At 40.5% G+C, this 20,664-nt stretch overlaps 1 protein-coding gene across 4 annotated transcripts in view; it reads left to right on the forward strand.

Moving 5' to 3' along the window:
• Limch1 (LIM and calponin homology domains 1) overlaps positions 1-20,664 on the forward strand; it is a 328,214-nt gene that overhangs the window by 150,446 nt on the left and 157,104 nt on the right. For all 4 annotated transcript variants that reach the window (XM_071614252.1, XM_027936218.3, XM_071614253.1 and 1 more), the window contains exon 3: positions 17,238-17,307. In XM_071614252.1, the coding sequence (XP_071470353.1) occupies positions 17,238-17,307 (70 nt within the window). The remainder of the gene's footprint in view (positions 1-17,237; positions 17,308-20,664) is intronic.

The raw sequence follows: 20,664 nt of genomic DNA on the forward strand, positions 1-20,664 counted from the left end.
CAAAGTCTAGATTTCTTGGTTCCTCTGGTGAATGTGTGCTCAGGGACAGATACTCTGCCTAGGATGGGGAAGAAAGGTAATCCTGTTTCCCTTGAGATTAGGGAGAGGGAGAGATTAGGGAGGAGCAAGGAGAGAGAAGGAGAAAGAAACATGTCCATTTTAAAAACAAGTTGCAGTGGCAGAGCAGCAAGGGCTATACTCAAAGGAGAAAGTGGACCACTGTTACTCTGTTTGGCGTTCATAGAAGAGCTACCTGATGGAGATAGGGCTTCTCTTCATTCAGTGAACCTTTGTAAGAATCACTTACAAATATGGTGATTGACTGTAAAGCCAGGTACACTCTGCAAATAAAGTCCTGTAACCAGGGGGTGGCCTATGTTGATCAGATCTGGAATCTAAATCCAGCTCTATGTGGGATATGAGCCCCCAGAAAGCAACACTTCATTGGAAACCTGGAAGAAGAGTAAAAATTCTTTGCTTTCACCAGGAGAGAGAAGAAAGTAGAAGACAAACACACTCTGGGTCAAAAAAATAACAGGAAGAAGCTGTGTGTATGGAGGATTTGTGGGTAAACTTGGCCAAAATACAGATAACAAGACATGAGATCAGTCTTGTCCCCCACTTCTTCTCCATCCAGAAGACAAGTAGGGAGGGACAAGATGGTGCAGGGTCTCGGGAGCCATGTAAGGATTTGGGGTTGATCCCTAGAGCAATAGAAATAGAAGAAATTTGAAGTAATCAGCTAGTTTTGGTAAAGTGTATTAAAGAATTAAAAATTGAAAAAATAACTCCAGTGTTTGAGTGGATGATAAGCTGCAGGGTCAGACTGTTGACACAGGCTGGAAAGGGTCCTCTGTTTGTTGGGAGAGATCATGATTTCAGAATGGGCAGGTCAAGTTTGAGATACAGAAGCTTAGTGAGGGGCAAAGACCTGCAGGCTGTTTGGAACAAGGGCCTGAAGCTTAGCGGGAGGCAGTGGCTTTAACTTACTCAAATTGGATCTGAAAGCCATTGCTGGATAGTAAGTTTGCTCCGTGGACCGTGGCAGCTTCCGGAGGGAAAAACCATATCAGGAAAGAACAGCAGAATAAGGTCTCAGTTGGAGGAACTCTCTCCTGAGCCAATGCTGAGAGAAAGAAGCTAACAAAAGAGCTTTTGGGAGAGATGAGAAGAAACTCACACTGTGTGCTGTCATGGAAACCAACGGGCTAAGAAGACTTTTAAGGAGGTGAAAGTCTTCTGTTCTGCATGGGCCCTGCAGAGACATCCATCTGAGCAAGCCCTGTCTGGCTCCTGGGAGGAGACCTTTGTCCATTAATACTCACTTCTGGGAACTGCCAGTCAAAAGACCGTGATTCCTCCTAATTGTTTCAGGTCTGGCTCATGTTTTTGCATCATCTCAGTGGGCTCTTGTTAGAGAACTTATAATATATAAACTGTACAGGCTGTATTTCCCTGAACCATTGAAATAGAAATGAGATTAGTGTGACCCGGTAGCTTATTAATCAAGAGGGCACTTGGTTTGTCATTCAAACTGAGACACTGTTGAAACTGCAAGAGGATGAGATGTGCAAGAAGAAGGGGACCCTGGGATTGTCCTCTGCTAATTGGGATGTGTGGTCACCCCAGTGGTTGGCTGCTTCCGACTGCTGTTTGTCTTCTGAACACGATTGCTTTGTTCAGGGCTCACAAACCCGGCTCCTATTTCATCTTCACAGAAGCCTCAGTAGGTAAACAACCTGGACCCTCCAACTGTCCTTTGGGGGTTATTGGATGGAGACCTGGGGTGGTGGGGCACAGTGTGTCTTTGGAGTCTTTGTCTAGAGATTTTTTTCTCCCACCCAGATTCTCACTCAAATCTCAGCAAACGTGGGTCCTTTTGCTGATACTGGCTTTGGCTTCAGAAGGCCGGTAAGAATTTGATAGGCCTTCTATGTAGGTTTCTCTCTTGTCTTTCTGCCAAATCACAGTTGGCCCCACTGGCTTGGCCTGCCTCCAGCATTTTGGCACCAAGACTCATTAAGCCTTTAAGTTCAAGTGAGGACATTTTGACCCACTCTTTTTTTTTTAGAAAAAGATCTCCAATTAAAAGCTGCTTTTTGTTTGAACGTTGGCCTGGCTTAGGTGGGGACTTAGGCAAGGACTGAGTATCCCCAACAGCCTTCTGTTAGGAGAGAGGTAAACAGATGGAGAACATGGAAGACCAGTGTGCAAGGCTCTCATGAAGAGCAGAATGGACCCCAGTCCTCACCACATAAATAGCCCTTGGTTCCTAATCAAAAGAGGGACTCTTGGCACAGTGGAGGATACTGTTCCCATTCAAACTGTTGTTCAGGCATCAATGACGAAGTCTTCTTGGGGAGCTCTTGTATGCACTTGAGCATCTTGCATTTAAAACATCCTCGAGCCCACCCATCCTCATTAATATTTTGTCCATTTAAAATGAGGTAGCCCTTGTCACAACTTCTTTTCTCCTAACACATAGTTTCAGATGACACACATCCAGAAGGGAATTTCTAGAGTCTGTTTTGATGCTTCCCAAAAATATGTTTGAAACTTATTTTTAGCATAATTTTCTTTCAGGAGTCATTTCCTTCCAAAATGTGATTTCCTTCTATCAATCTGTGCCCCAGTAAATATTAGGCATCTGCAGACCTAAATCACAGCTTAATATCTCTCCTCCAGGACAAATTGAAAACACATTTATTGAATGATCAATTGACTTTAAAAAAATATAACAGCAGGTTTAACTATGAGCTGCTTGGATGAAAGAGGAAATGCCGGCCCACTCTGTGGCCTGCCTGTGGGGTTACATGCTGGATTAGGTTTTGCTTGGATTTAAGAGGATTTATTAGCTCCCTAATTGTATTTTCTTAATAATTCATTTTTTGATTGCCTCCACGGGGCTGTCGGGCTGGGTGGGCTGGCTGCCCACAAGGAAATGTGCAACATTCCTATCTCCGCCGTTCTCAGGGCTTCCTTTGGTTACTCCCAGGAGAGGACCCCTTTCTTGAATGGCCTACCAAGGACTTTGTTTGTAAATGATTGCTTTGTAAAGGGAACCCGCAGAAGTGCACTTCTTTCTTGATATTAGAGGGAGAAGAGAGTGAATGAGAAGAAAAAGTTTAGACTTTATGTCTGAGTGATGGGCTCCAGCGCCCACTTTTCCTTACCCCACTGTAACTCTGGTGTGGCTTCATCGGGCCTTTGCTGGACACCCTGTGTCCCTTACTGTCAGGCTGCAGTGGGTTTCTATTTAGCTTCTACGTGCGTCCCTGAGCTCTGCAGCAGAGGATGGCTGGTTGTTCCTGTTGTCTTTGTGCTTTTCCACTTCACTCTTTACTGCACTTCATCCCACCCACCCGTGGTGCTCTTTCCGGTCCATTTCCATCTCCCTTATTCCTAAATACACCATTGGCACTTTTCCTCCACGTAGATGTCACCCCTTACTGTACCCTGCACACGGTCATCTGAGTGTTTTTAGCTGTGATCACTGCACATTCTGAAGTGGAGACAACAAACCTGATTTGTGATGTGTTTTCTCTCTCTCTCTCTCTCTCTCTCTCTCTCTCTCTCTCTCTCGTCCAGTTGAAAGATATTCTGACTGTGCCTAAAGCAAACAGTTTGTATCACAGGTGACACTACTCATGAGGTTGAGTATGTGTTTTAACTTTTTATTAGGTTACAAATTCTTTGAAGTAGTGACGGTGACCGTTGGCTTTCTGTTACTGAAACAAAATACCTGAGATAAAGAGGAAGGGTTTAAAAAGAGGAAAGGGTTTCGATGGGCTCACAGTTTCAGAAGTTTCTGTCCATGATGGATTGGTTCCATTGTTTCGAGCCTGTGTTGAGACAGTATATCATGGTGGGAGTGCATGGCGGAGGAAGTCTGTTCACCTCATGGTGGCCAGGAAGTGAAAGAGAGGAAAAGGAGAGTCCAGGGACCCCCAGTGAGCAGAAGACCTCTCAGTAGATCCCACTTCTTGAAATTTCTACCATCCTCAACAGGGACACACTGGGGTCCAAGACTTTAGCACATGGTCTTGTGGGGGACATTCAGATCCTAACTGTAGCAGTGACTCACCCATCTTTGAATGCCTATGGCTTCCACACAGGGCAGGCATTAAATAAGCTTTTTTGATATTTATTTTTTAGTTATATGGACACAATATCTTTATTTTATTTTTACGTGAAGCTGAGGATTGAACCCAGTGCCTCACGCATGCCAGGTGAGCACTCTGCCACTGAGCCACAATCCCAACCCCATTAAATAAGCTTCTGAAAGAAGAATGGGAAGAAAAATAGATGAACAGTTTTTGAAATTAACAACTTTATAACTAACCAGTAAATTCGTATTAAAAATATGCTATGTTAATTCAAAATGGATCATAGACCTAAATGTAAGAGCTCAAACTCTAAAACCCTTAAAGCATAGAAATGCATCTTTGTGACTTGGATTAAGCAATAGTTTTCACATATTGCTTCAAAATTACAACTGAGAAATGAAAAAAAATAGACAAGTTGGATTCTACTAAAATTAAAAATTTTGTCTTGCAACAGATACCATCTCCAACCCACAGAATGGAGATGGTATCATTTGTAATATTTGTAAATCATATATCAGATAAGAGACTTATATCTAGAATATATAAATTATTCTTATAACTCAAGCAAAAAGATAGACAATCCAACTACAAAATGGAGAGGAGATCTGAATAGACATTTCTCCAAAATAGCTACACAAATGGACCATAGCACATGAAAAGATGCTTAGCATCTTTGGTCTTCAGAGAAATGCAAGTCAAAACCATATGAGGTACACCCACTTGGATGACTATAATAAAAAAGGAAAGCAATGATAAGTGTGGCCTGTATGTGGAGAAATTAGAACATTTATGTATTGCTCATGGGGTTGTAAAATGATGCAGCCTCTTTGTAAAACACTGGTAGTTCCTGAAAGGTTGAGCATTAAGTTATCAAACATGACCTAGAAATTATACTCCTAAGTGCATGCCCAAGATAAATGAAAGCACACATCTGTACAAAAACTTGTGCACAGAAGTTTCTAGCAGCATCATTCATAATAGCCAAAATGTGAAAGAACCCCATGTCCATCAAGGGGATGGACAGGTAAAATGTGGTATAGTCATACAATGCAATATGATCTGACCATAAAGAAGGATAAAGTCCCAATACATGCTACAATGCTACGCTGTGGACGAATCTTAAAAAAATGCTAAGTGAAAGAAATCAGTTACAAAAGACAACACTACATAATTTCATTTATAAGATATCTCCAGAGTAAGAAAATCTATAGAGACAGAAAGTAGATCATGGTTTCTTAGGGCTGGGGTTATGGATGGATAAGAAGAGGGAGACAGATACAGGGTTTGGAGTTTCTTTCAGGGGAAAGAAAAATTAATTTGTAATGATGGTTGTATATACACAAAAAGGGATTTAACATTTTTGCTTCAAGACGTCTAAAGGGTCACCCAGAAGGTCCTTTGCTTATCGTTTTTTTTACTTTATAGGAGTATGAGCGTGGAATTATAACATGATATTTTTATTTTAGAACTTGATTGACAACAATGTGCCATAGACAAGTTAGACTTCTATTCTGTCTACTGCCAAAAATACATAAAGAAAACTACAAAAATAAAACACAAAAAGGGACATTCTTTAAGATCAGGAATCAGCATTTGTCAGGAGGGGCGGGGACGGGGGCACGAGGAGGCACCTTTGCTCAGATCCTGCGTGGCCCCGGATGACGAGTCTTCATCTTCACGTGACACTTGAATCCTCCCTAGCCAGAGCCCCTGGCTCAGGACTCTCCACACCTCTAAGCAGAACTGCAGTTCCCAGTCGGCAGCTCATCCTCTGACACAGAACAATGTGTGCTGCCCAGGGCAATGGCCACGGAGTTCCCACCCTGTCCCCATCCCACTCATATATTTGCTGGCACAATAGGAGGAAAGATTCAAAGAGACTTTACTGCCTCCTTGGGGGTCAGCCAACTCCCAACTGTCCTTTAGAGGGAACAGGATGACTCCGCTGATTCCATCCCTTCTCTCACAGGCCAATAGGAGCTTAACCAAACAGTAACTGGTGGCCACAAACTAGAAAGAAGCCTATCCAGTCTTCGATGATGCAGTTGCTTGAATCCGACTTTAATCTTCATCCTTTGAGAATGATTCAGATTTCATCAGCAACAAATGTTGCAAAATTGTTCATGGGTCCAAAGTCCATTGCTTATTTCATTATTGATTCACTCAGCAAACAAAAGTTGTGACTCTACCAGGTACCGGTCCTTTTACTAGAGCTGGGTTATGGAGAGAATTAAATCTTTGCTTGGTGAGGAAGGTGGACAGATTCTGTAATTTGTGGTAAATAGGGGAGCCAGAGAGTATTGGGACCCAGAAATGGGAGATATGGTCTACCCAAAGAACAGTTCAGTGAGGAGGTCATATTTAAGCTGGGTTTTGTAGGATGAGTAGGAGTTTGTTAAGCCACAGAGGAGTGAGATGTGGCAAAGGCAGGTGGAACAGGAAGCAGCAAGCATGTGAAAGTCTCTGGTTATAGGAAGGGTCTTTGCTCTTTCGGGGCCAAAGACTAGAACAAATACCAGGTGAAGAAGACTGGAAATGAGAGGTAGATGTCAGGTCAGTTTGATGTTCAAAAGCTTTGAATAGCATGTTAAAGAGTTTCAGAACATCTGGGGAGCGGAAGGCAATCAGCATTCTCTACAGAGCAGCAATTAGATTAGGTTTGCATTTGAGAAAAGAACCTCTGGTGGCTGTGGAGTCTTTGCTTTTTGCAGTGCACCAAACACAAATTATGTGATTATAATGCCATGCACCCAAGAAGAAGCAGAAGTCTTGCTGTGTCCAGCTCACCTACATCCTGGCTGAGCACATCCTGTTTCCCAAGTTCTTCCAAGTTGCTCATTGAGTATGCAGAAGTTATTTCCCCCTAAACTAAGTGTCCCTCACATATCTTTTGTGACTCATGCCCTTTCTGAGATTGTGCCAGCCACCACCGCACCCGGAGCCCAGTCCTGTGTGGGTGTCTGGGCTGAGTTGGTATGGCATGGATCTTTGAGAACCACTGGCAGAGTGAACAGGAAGTCAATGAGCAGTCCCAACCAGCCCTGGTAGGAGCTGACCTCCTCTCTTTAGGACAGCACAGGGCCTCTGCAGCCCGTGACTCGTCCCCATCACCCTCAGGATGGCAAGTGAGGGGAGAAGACAGGATTCTTGGAAAGAGTTAAAGGACAGCTAGACTTGGCAGAAAAGGGCCAGAGCCAGCTGTGGGGGCAGCTACAGTGTAGCAAATTGGAGCATCTTGGGCCTTTCCCTTGTGGGCAGCCTCCCTTCCTTCCTCCTCATCCCTGCATTCTGTGGCCTTCCGCCTGTTGAGAGACTCCACCTATGTAGGCCTGCCCTCCCAAACAGCTAACGTGATCTCACTCCTGTTCTTTCTTCTCTCCCAGCCTCGTTCTCGCTCAGGCAGGATGATCGGGAGGAGAAATGAGCCAATGGTTGACGCATCAGACTTCCACTTGTGGGAGGGCTGGGTGGAACCTGCGTGGAGGAAATGATGACAGCGCCTGTCCCTATGAAGCATCTGTTGAACGCCAGGCCTGTGCCAAGTGTAGCACGCGCCTCGCGAGTTCAAAGCCAGCCTCAGCCTCTTAGTGAGGCCCTAAGCAACTCCGTGAGACCCTGTCTCTAAATAAAATACAAAATAGGGCTGGGGATGTGGCTCAGTGGTCAAGTACCCCTGAGCTCAATTCATGGTATCCCAAAAAACAAAACAAAACAAGCGCACTATGATTAGGAGATATTTTGTCCCCATGTATGGAGGGGGAATCTGAGACTCATAGATTCTGAATACTTCATATAACTTGCCTAGTGAGTTAGAGAGTTGGGATTTGAACCCAGATCTTTGTCTCTAGAGGCTCCTATTACTCTTGGAGTTTTGTGGATCCCAGTCCTGGGATCACCCCATCCAAGACTAGATACAGAATAGTTTAGGGCTTCATCTCCATAATTTCACCTTCAAGTGTCTCTCTACCCTCCCAACAGTAAACCCAGCAATAGCTAGGTTTTAACTGTGCAAAAGAAATGCTAATTACCGTCATTTACACATAATTACTACATAGCACAGTGATGATTACACATATCGTTGCCTGTGTCGGAATAACTTTAGTCTCCGCTTTATTTGGTTGTATTAAATTCTGTTCATGTGTTGCCAGCTTTTGCGGTTCATTGATCACATGTGTCATCTTAAACTGGTAGCTTGTAAAAGCAGGGGGGACTCCGAGTAGGAGGCATTGTGGAAAAGGCAGTTTGGAGGTGAAGGGGTTGGTATTCTGGGCCCTTGGGAGTCTGGGCATCATTGGAAGAGGGAAGGAGCTTGGCCAAAGCCAAGTTTTGGAAGTGGTCAGGGTAGGTGCAGTGGGCAGCTTGGGTAGGATGCCAGAGATTGGGGGATTTACCTGTTGAAATGCAAAAAAGTGAAGCATCATAGACAAAAGTGTTCTGCTCAGAGTTAGGAACCCAAGTTTGTAATCCCAACTCCATACCTAGGACTCTCACCTCAAAGTGTCTGGGTGACTGTTTCCTTAACTAGATTTGTTAGGCCTCTTCCAGTTCTTAAATTCCATAATTCCTTGACAGTAGGGGGTGGTCATGTGAGAGACCACCCCCTACTGTCAACTGTGAGAGAGTTTGAAATGGAATCAAAAGGACTCTGAGAGCTTCAGATAACTGTTTTACTGTTCTTTTCTATGCTTGTAGATTATTTCATCAGGGTTGATATTTTTAGTATTAACCATAGATGTGATCTGTAAGAAGTTATTTCCCTGGAAAATATAGGAAACAAAACTGAGTCAATTTGTTTACAATGCCCTAAATTTTAGCTGTGCTTTCTGCCCCATTCCTAGCAAGATCCAAAGGGAAGATGTGCTCAGATGTTCAGTTTTGCATTTTGGGAACAGGATTTTCTTGGGTACAGGTTGCCCAGGTAGGATCCCTGCTTATTGGAAAATGACTCTTGGAGAGTTGTGCTAGTTTAAGGTAGAGTTGGCTGTTGTAACTAACAAACTCCTAAATCAGTGGTTTAATACAATGGAAATGTGTTTCCACTCTTGGATCCCCCAAGTTTGGCAGCAGGGAAGGACAGAGATCACTCTGCTCCAGGCAGTCATTCAGGGATCCCAGGTAATAGAGACTCCATTCTCTTCACCAGATTTCCAAGGATGTCCTGGGTGTCAGCACTTGACTAGTAAATGGCAAAGAGAGAAAATGGAAAATTGATTGCTTGGGAGGGTTATCGGGGCCAGGCTTGGGTGTGATCATATATTATTTTTGTCCAAACTCCTTTGACCAGAACTTTGTTATACAGCTGCAGTGAATTGCAAAGGAAGCTGGGAAGTCAAGCCTATCTGTGTGCTGGGAATGAAGGAAGGTGTTTGGCAAGTTACATTTGGGAGATATTAATGATGGTGGTTTGTATTCTAACAGTATTTGGTTCATATGAAACTCCTCCTTGGTTCAGATTTTGCTTTTTCCCTTCATTTTAGTAAGTTTTTCTTGACCTCAAGGGTGTGCGTTCATGTTCCTGGTAGTGCCACGGCAACTCTAAAAAGAAATCTTTAAAATGACATCTGTAACAGGTTTATGGTCAAGGTTACATTGATCACATGCTTAGGTTCAAAAACATGCCATGTTAGATTAAATGAAAGTTCCTACACCTTCACCCAGAGTCCGTAGTCAAACCCAGGAAGTGATCAAGGAAAACACATGGAAAAACACCACTGAGCCAAATTAAAAGGGACACAAAGTGGGGCAATTTTGTGATCATTGTAGCCTATCACAGCTGCACAAACCAAGCTAATGAGATGATGATGTAATCCTCTTGTTGTAAAGAACAAAGTGATTTCCCATGAGATAAGCCATGAACTTCCCAACCCTGTGTTTAAGGTTTAGATAGCCGCTTTGCTCTCTCCCAAACTAGAGGGTAATTATTATTACAATTGAATTTCCAAAGTGCATGATTTGTAGAGTAAGCGCAATTCATTTAGAATTTCCAATCCTTTCAATTTTTTGTAACCTTTAATGTTCCTACTATAGGCCCAAACAAATAAGCTGCTCACTGGTATAATTTGCAATGTCTAGATGGTCTCGTATGGAACCTCTGGAGTGATATTCTTAGTATTTGCCTCTTGTGGAGCCATTACACGGCCTTTGGAAGGGTCTGTACGAAACCAAAGTTCTTTCTTTCAGAAAGGGGATTTGAGATTTTTTTTTTTTAAAGTTGTAGGTAGAAAAAAAAATGTCTTCACTTGGTATTTTGTAACCATTAAACAATGGTTTAGAGGCTGCCATGTGCTAGATATTAGGGTACAAGGAGTTATAAAATGCCATCTGTAGCAGAGTCAGAATGTCACCATCATTCCTAACTGTCTCAACAATCATTCTACCAGGAATCCAGTCGTTAATCTTTGCAGAACTATATTCCATACAGTACATATAAACATGTCTTGAATTCACCTTCTTGAAAGGTCAGGATGGCCTTGCATTAGGTGGCATGTCAACGAATCACACGTGTGCACAGTTTGAGTGAGCATGCTGCCCGAGGGAGAGACCTGAGGTTTCCCATGCTTTCCTTTGCATGCCCAGCACCCAGCTTCAGAGCACACATCATGCATGCTCCATAAATATTTGTTGAGGACTTGAAGGAACATATGGAATAAGCTTCTGACTTACAAGTCACAGTGTGTTTTAGATTTACAATGTAAGAGTTCTGTACACACCATTTAATTTATATTAGAAGAAACACATTTATTTTTCTAGCCTTCAATGCTGTTAATTTCTTTCATAATCAAGGGGCATCTAAGACAATAACTTTTCTTGCTCTTTCTGGTTGCTTTTCACTGGCTACATGCTAGGCAAGCTAAATACATTTGTTGATTTGACTCATTTATGTGAGATTTTTTTTTATCCAAAGGTGGCCAGTGAAAGAAATAAGTGAAACTTAGTCTTTGGTAGCTGGATGATGGAAAAGTTGAACAGCTTGCACTTACCTAGCAAAAAGGGACATGCTGAGTATGCTAAATGAGAGGACAGGCAAGTTTTCATTTATCAAGAGCTAATGAGAAATCATCCCATTGGATGTTCACCACATTTCTGGATGGGAGGTGAAGGCTTCTTAAATCACCATTTTATTAAAGGCAAAACTGTGACCCTGATCAAGTGACTTGTAGCTAATGAGTATTGATTGCATTTACCTGTTAAAACTTAGACTGTTGACTCCAAATTCACTTCCTTTCTTCTTCCTCAGGCTGAGTTCTATACGTTATTTGTGATATTTGTTTATTTATGCTTTCTGATACCTATGATCTCTAGTAAGCATGAATTTTCTGTAAGTATATAATTATAAGTGTGTTTTTTAAGTAACTATTCACATATGATGATGTTTGGAAAATATAAGTCGGATCATCTCAGTCTCCTTTGTAAACATCTTCTCATGCTTCACATTAAACTTGGGGGGAAAAAAAAAAAACTAGATGCATTGCCTGGGTCTGGCTCTCGATTATACTTTGACCCTCGTGTCATAGATTCTCTTCTACTGACTGTGCTACGTGGACGTTCTGATCATCCCTTCATAACCAAGCCCACCCTCTTGCCCTCATTCCCCTCTTTGGCTGATATCTTTGTATTAGTCAACTTTTTTCTTGAATGTTCCATCCCAAGAACAGCCTGCTGATTACCCCATAAAGGCATGACCCACGTGGCCTGTTGGTGTGCTGATATTTTCAGTGCTGATGCTGTCTGAAATTCCCTACTGTTCATTTGCTTATTTTTTTCTTTCCTCATTCCTCGCCTACTCACCAGTACCAAGATGATGAATTCCAAAGGACAAGAACTTTGTTCACCATTGCCCTTTCTGTGCCTAGAATAGTGTGCAATACATACCTCTTGGCAAAGCACTTGACAAAGGATCACTGGATCCATAAATGTCTAAACCTGTTCCTCCTACCTGGCCCACATGTCTTCCACATTTTTATCTTTGTCCTCTGTGATTCCTTGTGGTGACATTGTAAACCATCTATAGATGGAACCCAGGTCAGATGTGTTTTACAGTTTCCATCCCCCAATAGTCTTTCTCTTCTGTTTTCCTTTAATTCCTCCCTGATGTTGATTCTATCGTGTTATGTTTGGTGCAATTTGTTTTGAGTTTTGCTTTGAAATCACGTACTGAAGCTGGACTCTCTTAAGCATCACATTGTGGTGTTATGGTTTGGATATGAAGTGTCCCCCCAAGACTTATGTGTTGAAGGCTTGGTTCCCAATGCAACAATGTTCAGAGGTGGGGATTTGGGGAAAGTGATTGGATCCTGAGGGCTCTCACCTCACCAGTCAGTTAATCCACTGGGGGATTCTTACTTGATGGCATTATTGGGAGGTGGGAGAAACTATAGGCTACGGGGCCTAGTTGGCAAGAGTAGGTTACTGGGGGAGGGCCCTGGAAAGCTATAACTTGTCCTGAGCGCCAACCCCCCAACACACACACAGTCTCCTTCCTGCCTTTTCTCTGCTTTCCATTGCCAAAAATTGAGAGTTTTCCTCTGCCATGCCTTTCCGCCATGATGTTCTGCTTTGCCTAAGGCCCAAACCAATGAAGCCAATAGACCATCAACTGAAACCTCTGAAGCTGTGAGCCAAAATAAATCTTTCCTCCTTTAAGTCATTTCTTTCATATATTTGTCACAGTGGTAAAAACTGACTAACACGTGTGGTATAAAATGACTGGCCTAAGGTATGAAGAACGTGCCAACCATGCTGCAGACTAGCCCAGCATGCCTCTTGGGACATCTTCAACATCTGTTTGTGGCTCAATTGTTTCTTCTACAGAAATGGGGGAGTAATATATGACCAATACTTGTGGGTGATGTATACCTCAGAAGGTAGATAAATATAAAATATCAACACTGGAATCATCACTTTAAAGCATGTCATCAATAGTTTTTGATGTTGTTGTTTTGTTTGTTTTTGTGAGACTGGGGATTGAACCCAGAGGCACTCTACCACTGAGCCACTTCTCCAGTTTTGGGTTTTTTTTGTTTTTTTTGGTGGTGCAGAGGATTGAACCCACAGCCTGAAACAAGCTAAGTAAGCTCTCTACCACTGAGCTACACTCCCAGCCCTTCCTCAGTCTTTAAAAAAGAATTTTTCTTTGAGATAGGGTCTCACTAAATTGCCAAGGCTGACCTTGATCTTGGAATTCTCCTGTCTCAGCCTCCCAATTTGCTGGAATTACAGGTACACCACCTCACCCAGCTCATCAATATATTTTTATTGAAAATATGTATATTTTAAATTTACATAGAGAGGCAATGGTAGTTTTTAATAAAATTGTAAGTGAATATTATTGACTCTGACTTATAGCCCTGTTGTTGAATAGCTCCTCTGTTTCCTAATATATATATGAAAAATGTCCTCAGTTTAATGCAAAATACAAGATGAGCAGGTGTTGGGCATTTCTATGACATGAATTCAAAGTTATCTTTTCTTGTTGTGTACTGTAAACTCTGTACAGAATTGGGAGAGTGTTTACATGAAAAAAAATTCTGCCTTGATTTTAAAAATATTCTAAATAAGAGTGCTGTTGCTTTTTGTTTTTTAATTTATGGTAAAACGTTTTAGAGATAGCAGAATTTTTTGTTCTTTTAATTAAGGTCTAGCATTATAGTTTTATTTATTTTTACAACTTCATGTGACATAGAAAATTCTGCCAGATAAATATAATTCTATGAAAGATGAATACAATGAAATATTTAAGATGTTTTAAAAATATAAATGTCAATAAAAAGTGGGTTGAGGGAGCCATTGTTACTAAAAATATTAATATGTTCCTTAGATATAGACGAGAAAAAGGTGCCTCTTGGAAAAAGAAATGTTTAAATTATGAATTTGAGAATAGAGTGTTTTCTTATTTTTTTTCTGCTTTGATAAGGGTTAGTATCTGGTAGGAACAGTATTGCATTTAAGTTTAAAAATTAAAAAAAATATTAGAGTGGTCCATTTAAATGCTGTGAATTGAATTCCTATAAAAGAATGCTTACAAACACAGAAACATTTGTGGAGAACGCCAGCTCTATGTTGGCTTCTTATATATTTTATCTCTTTTTTTCCCTTTCTTTTAAAGATTTTTTTCTTCTTCTTCTTTTATTTATATAAAACAACGGAATGCATTACAATTCTTATTACATATATAGAGCTCAATTTTTCATATCTCTGGTTGTATACATAGTATATGCACACCAATTCATGTCCTCATACATGTACTTTGGATAATAATGATCATCACATTCAACCATCATTAATTACCTCTTTTAAGCCAAATTGACACCTGTGAAATTGGTTTCATTAAACTTCTACATTAGAGTGGAGAAAACTCAGGTTAGTGGACTTGTCCAAAGTAAGACCCCTAGTGAATTTGGGCAGCTGGACTCCAGAGCCAGGGCTCTCACCCCCTCTGACAGCCTTCCTGTGTTCTATTAAGGATGTGGGTCATATGCACTGATAAGGCACACTCTCCAAGGTCAAATTGTGTAACCTCCAAGACATGCAGTTGCCCTCCATGACCATAGGGTCTGCATCTGTGGATTCAAACAAACAAAATCAAGAATATTTTTAAAATTACATCAATACTGAACATGAACAGACTTTCAACCATTTACATAGTATTTACATTGTGTTAGTTATTATAAGTAATCTACAGATGATTTAAAGTACTGTGGAGGGAGCTGGGCACAGTGATTCACACCTGTAATCTCAGCATCTTGGGAGGCTAAGACAGGAGGATTAAAAGTTTGAGGCCAGCTTTACTTCAAAAATTTTTGTCTCAAAAATAAAATAAAAAAGGTCTGGGGCTATTGCTCAGTGGTAGAGTGCCTATGGGCTCAATTCCTAATACCACTAAGCAAGCAAATAAAGTACACATGACAGTTGTGTAGGTCATATGCAAACAGTATACCATTTTATATAAGGTACGGAGCAATCTATGACTTTGGCATTTGAGAGGATCCTGGAACTAATCCCCCATGGATACTAAGGGGTGACGATATTGTTAAAACGAAGCATAGGACAGTGTGTACTACATGCTACTGGCTTTTTTTTTTTTTTAATTATCTGTGTTTTGAAGTTATCTTCTGGAAAGTCTTTCAGACTGCCTTCAGGGAATAGGCTGTGTGGGCGCCTGTGGGACAGAGTGGCAGCAAGTTCTACATTTTACTGTAGGTCTTTTTGATTCCTTTTGATTTCTTAACACTGTCCATGAATATTATTTAAAAATTTAGTTTAAATGACACTAATAAGAACTAGTGAGAAAAGTAGTATATCCTAGGAATTCTGTATATGTGAAAACTTGGCTTTGGAGACATCATGTCTCCCTGTGTATCTTATACTGGAAAAATGGGAAATCGGCACCACCTAAGAGAGTGTACTGGTCCAAGACACGTGGGTGCTGGACCTGACTGGGCCACTGATCTGGATCACCAACAGCAGGTCTCAGTTTTCTGAGGTATAAAATGGGAAGCAAGGATAAATTCCCTTCCAATTTGAAAAATCAACAATTCCAAATTAAGTTATAACAAAATATTTTTTAAAAAGATTAAATGCATAGTTAAAACAGCATCATGGCTCCCAGGAACAAGAAGGGACACGCTCACTCTAACTCTTACATGTTGGGGACCACATGCTGGACTTTCAGTGAAAGATGCCAGGAATAGACAATTAATCTTTGACACAAAAGCAGAATATTCTGTCTGTTACAACCACAGTAGGGACATTTCTCAATATATTGACATGTAGTGATGTCAAAACTGTTTCCAAGAATTCTGTTACTGACCTATAGAAATCTATCAAACCCAAGTCCTTCATAATTTACTATATTATTGGATTACATGAATCATAATAGAAGTCAGCAAACTTCTTTAAAAAAACAGATTAAAAATGTTATGTTTATGGACTATGTGGTCTCCATTGTGACTATCAAACTCTGCTGTTGTAGCACAAATATAGCTTTAAATAATAGGTTCATGAATGGACATGGCTGTATTCCAATAAAACTTTATTAAAAAAACAAACAGGCATTCGGCCACCTTGGCCCATAGTTGTAACCTGCAGATTGAATTTAATTAAACTCTTGCCCTAAGTTTCTGTTTGCATGGTATCCTGAGATAAGTTCCTATTGTCTTATTCTTTTTTAAAAATATTTTTTAGTTGTAGTTGGACATAATCTTTATTTATTTTTATGTGGTGCTGAGGATCGAACCCAGTGCCTCGCAGATGCTAGGTGAGCACTCTACCGCTGAGCCACAACCCCAGCCCCTATTGCCTTATTCTTGAATGTGGAAATGCTTCCTTTCTACAACCCTTACTTTTGATTATTCCTTTATGAATAATCTGCTTTGCCACTACCTCACTCTAGCCTGTTACCCTGATGCCCCCACATTTTAGTTTTACAACTTGCCTTTCTGATTTCTCTTCACTCTGAATTTATATTTCCTGAAGACAAACAGTTATAGTTGTTCCTCTTACAGTCCTTTGTTTGTGTTGTTGTTTTTATATGATTTCAACATTATCCTCAAAGTCTTAGGCTCTAATATCTTTTGTATTTAGGGAATTGTGGACAGCCTTGTTTAACATCTTTAGGATTTGATTTGTTAACCTCTTACTAAATATAGCCCTCCCTTTTTAAGTGAAGCTCAATCACATTTAATAAGCCACTTTCCTTAAAGAGCAAATAGGGTCTGTAGGCAGAATTTGTCTTGGTAAATCACTTGCAAAGATATATGTTGATCTCTGAACTTGGTGAAGAGATCCCTGCCTTAGCTAGGAGAATTAGCAGTAAGACTTACCTACCTTGTAATACCTGGCTTTGATTCTAGACAATTTCCTTGTCCATTCCCCTGAATCCCTTCCTCGTCTCTCCCCTCTCTTCTCTCCTAACATTTTCAAATTGTAAAACTTCACCTGCCTTGGACAAACTTGATACTGGCAAAGCTCTTTATTTATATGCATGAAGACTGATAGATTATTGAGATTTACTACATGCTTTAAATTCACTGTTTTTCCTATTCAGCATTTAGCTGTAGCCCCGGATAAAGGTGATTTGTGTGATCCATCTTGCTTTGTGTCTCACTTGACATTCTGCCTTTTTCATGACAGGTTGCTGAATGCTATAAAGCCAGGACTTGTTAAAAAGATCAATAGATTGCCTACCCCCATTGCAGGATTGGTGAGTATCCAGAATGGAGATTTATTTTCCAATATTCCTTTGCTCTAACCTTAGGGTCATGACAGTACCATTTATTACAGTTCTCTCCTGCAATATATATTCTACTTGAATAAGAGCGCATTGAATCCATTAAACTAAGAGTTCACTTAAAAATGAAAAATTCCAGTGATGTCTAAGTGGCATCTTAATCTTTGTTTGTAGTTTTCCCATGAGTGATAAAGTCCTTCAGTCTTAAAGAGGTAAATTTGTTTTGGGGTGAGAGGCTGATAATTGGATTGACCCCAGGGGAGGAATGTGATTTTAATTACATTTTCTCATTCCAGTGCTGCCCCCTGCATTCCCCTGCAGTGGAGGGGAGGGGAGAAAGAGACTTTCAAGAGAAACAGCATCTTCATAATAAATGGCTGTTTTCAATATCAGAAATCTACTTGGGATTAAATACCACCATTCTAAGTATTCATAGACCAATTATGTGTTGACAACTATTCTAAAGACATCATGGGGCACTAAAGTGATCCGTTGTCATCTGGAGAACTGTTGGAGCAGTGCCCTCACCCTTCTGAACCTTCCCATGTGACTGCTATAGAACTCATATGTTTACATGTGGTCCGAAGCAAGAGGGTTTTCTCAAGCATTATGATGTTTCATAATTCTTGGCAACTGATTTTAATTATTTGATTGATGTTGCCTCTTGATTAGAAAAAGGAAAAAGTTAGAAGGTTGGAAAGACAACCCAATTTTAATTCTGGAAGGAACTTGGTGCACACATGCCCGCACATGTACACGTGTACATGCATACAAGTACACAAAGCAGAGGGTGTGTATGGCGTGGTAATAATTCACTGACTGCCCCCCTTATGATTGCCTTCTGTGTGTGTGTGTGTGTGTGTGTGTGTTTGCAGAAAACAATGAGAAAAATGTCAAGAATTTAGGCAGGATCCTACATAGACCTTGCTGATTGTTTTATAGTTTCTTAGCCTTGTCACGATGACTAATTAAAATGAGATGTGACAAAAAACTATTGTGCTTGAAAACCGTGGGGGTTCTGATAGGAAGGCACATGGTATGAGCAAGTTTCTTCATTATAAAAATTGTGATTTCTATGGACGCATTTGATTTCTGATGTCAGTTGGTTGTGAGTTGGTGATTTATCATTAAAAACTGCTCTAATTTTATTTGTCAGATTTGTGTAGCCAAGTAAGTTAATACATAGATAGATGGTTACATAAGTCAATTTAGGAGGAATGAATTTGAATAATTTTGTAATGTAAATAACATGAATATTATAGACATTCACATTAGAATGTACACACACTTATTAGTTTAGAACTTTTTATTAAATCCATCTCTTTCAAATGTTGAAGCCTGGTCTTCATGATTCTGACAAATTCCTGTTTGGCTCCAAGCTTGGGGCAGTCCCTGACCTTGGAACGTGGGTGTTTAATATTACAGGAGCACAACTTGCAGCTTAAAGTCAAAAGCGGCCCCGGGGGGAATCCTTATGAACAGAAGCAGGTAGTTCTGCATCCAGTAGCTGAGAGGGAAAGGATTTTGAAAGCTTAACTTAAAATGTGAGTCACAAATGATTTTAGTAAAATTAAGGGTTTGCGATGTGTGTAATTTATCATTGTATTATTACTTTTTTCTTTTTTAATAGACCTTTTTTGTTTTAATATGTGATACATGAGAATTGAATCCAGTGCCTCACACATGCTAGGAAGTCTTTTACCACTGAGTCATGATCCCAGCCCAGTATTGTTTCTTATCATAGATCACATACTGTCCTTTTCATGTTGTTTTTGAAGCAGTCAGGCAATCTGATGCAAGCCAGCAAGGGGGCCTCTGTTGCTTTCTTCCCATTTCCATATTTGACCCAAGTCAGCGTTTCCCACCAAGTGCTCTCAGCTGAACTCTAGACCTGGAGATCTGTCTATTGGACAGCTCCATCTGAATGTCCCTCAGGCCCTTTGGACAGCATATTCAGACGAGACTCAAATGACCACTCCCGCCCAATGTCTGCAGGCATCTAGACATGCAATCAACTCGACTCTGTCTACTTGTCTACATTTCCTTGGCCACTGTCCTATAGCAGACGGTCCTCATCTTTTTTTTTTTTTTCTTTTTCTTTTTGCTGTACTAGGGATTGAATCCAGGTCCTTGCACATACTAGGCAAGCACTCTCCCCCTGAGACACATTGCCAGCCCTGTCTCATCTCCTGCCTGGACTGCTCCAGTTGACTCGTTGTTCCTCAAACGCTACTCACTCCCATGTATGATGCCTTTTTACATGACAGTCCTTTTGCATATGATCCTGTCCTCCTCCTCTTCTTGACCAAATCCTATTTATTTATCAAGCTCCTACACAAAACCACCTCTGAAACCTTGAGTATTTGTGGACTGTTATGATCTTTCATTGTAGAGTACAGATAGCATCCCCTGAAATACGAGAAAATGAGTTAATCCAAGAAAGAGATGAAAGCCAGCTGTGTTTAAATCAACTTTGGAGAGTAATATTTTGAATAACTGTTAATAATTGGAAATTAAAAGTCAGCAAATGGTTTAATTCATGTTAAGACACTGTGGCTATAAGTAGTTAATGGGCCATGATCAACTTGCCAATACCTATCATGGGCCCAAATGACATATGGTGTCCAAGTGACACACTAAGAAATCATAATTTGGAAGAAATGATCTGATAGTTCCAAATCCAGGGACAAACTGCAAAACAGCTGGCCCTATTCTTTAACACTGTCAGTGTCAATAAAGGTAGCTCCCCATCCCAAAGGCGGGAAAACTGTTGAAGACTAAAGGTAACCAAGGATAGTCAAAGACAAGGTTGATCCTTGTTTGAGAAAAAGCAACTACGATAGACATTATTGGGACAATTGAGGAATCTGAATACTAGTTGAATATTTGATGAGAGTACTCTCTCAGTGTCTTCCATGTGATCCTACCCTTGTGTATATAGAGGGTATTCTTGATATTACAAGGTACCCAAATTGAATTATTTAGAGATGAAATGTAAATAATGACATTGGACCATGTGTATGTGTTTAGAATTTCAGCAAAAATGTCTGTCTATAATATATAATTTTATGTAAACATGGAGACAGAGATGGAAGGAAGGAAACGTGGTAAAATGTTAGATTTCAGTGAGGGACATACATGTGTCATGGTACTATTCTTGCAACACTTTTGGTAAATTGGAAATTTTTCAATATAAAAAATTGGAGATTCAAAGGCATTAATTCTCTTTTTGGAGGCCAGGAACTGCAAATATAAGTGGTAGTTTGCAGATTCAGGTTAGTAGAGATGCAGTCCTTTGTGTGATGTATTTTCTTCTTTCTGATCCTTATG

This window comes from Marmota flaviventris, chromosome 7 (genome assembly GCF_047511675.1).
Source record: "Marmota flaviventris isolate mMarFla1 chromosome 7, mMarFla1.hap1, whole genome shotgun sequence".
Lineage (NCBI taxonomy): Eukaryota > Metazoa > Chordata > Mammalia > Rodentia > Sciuridae > Marmota > Marmota flaviventris.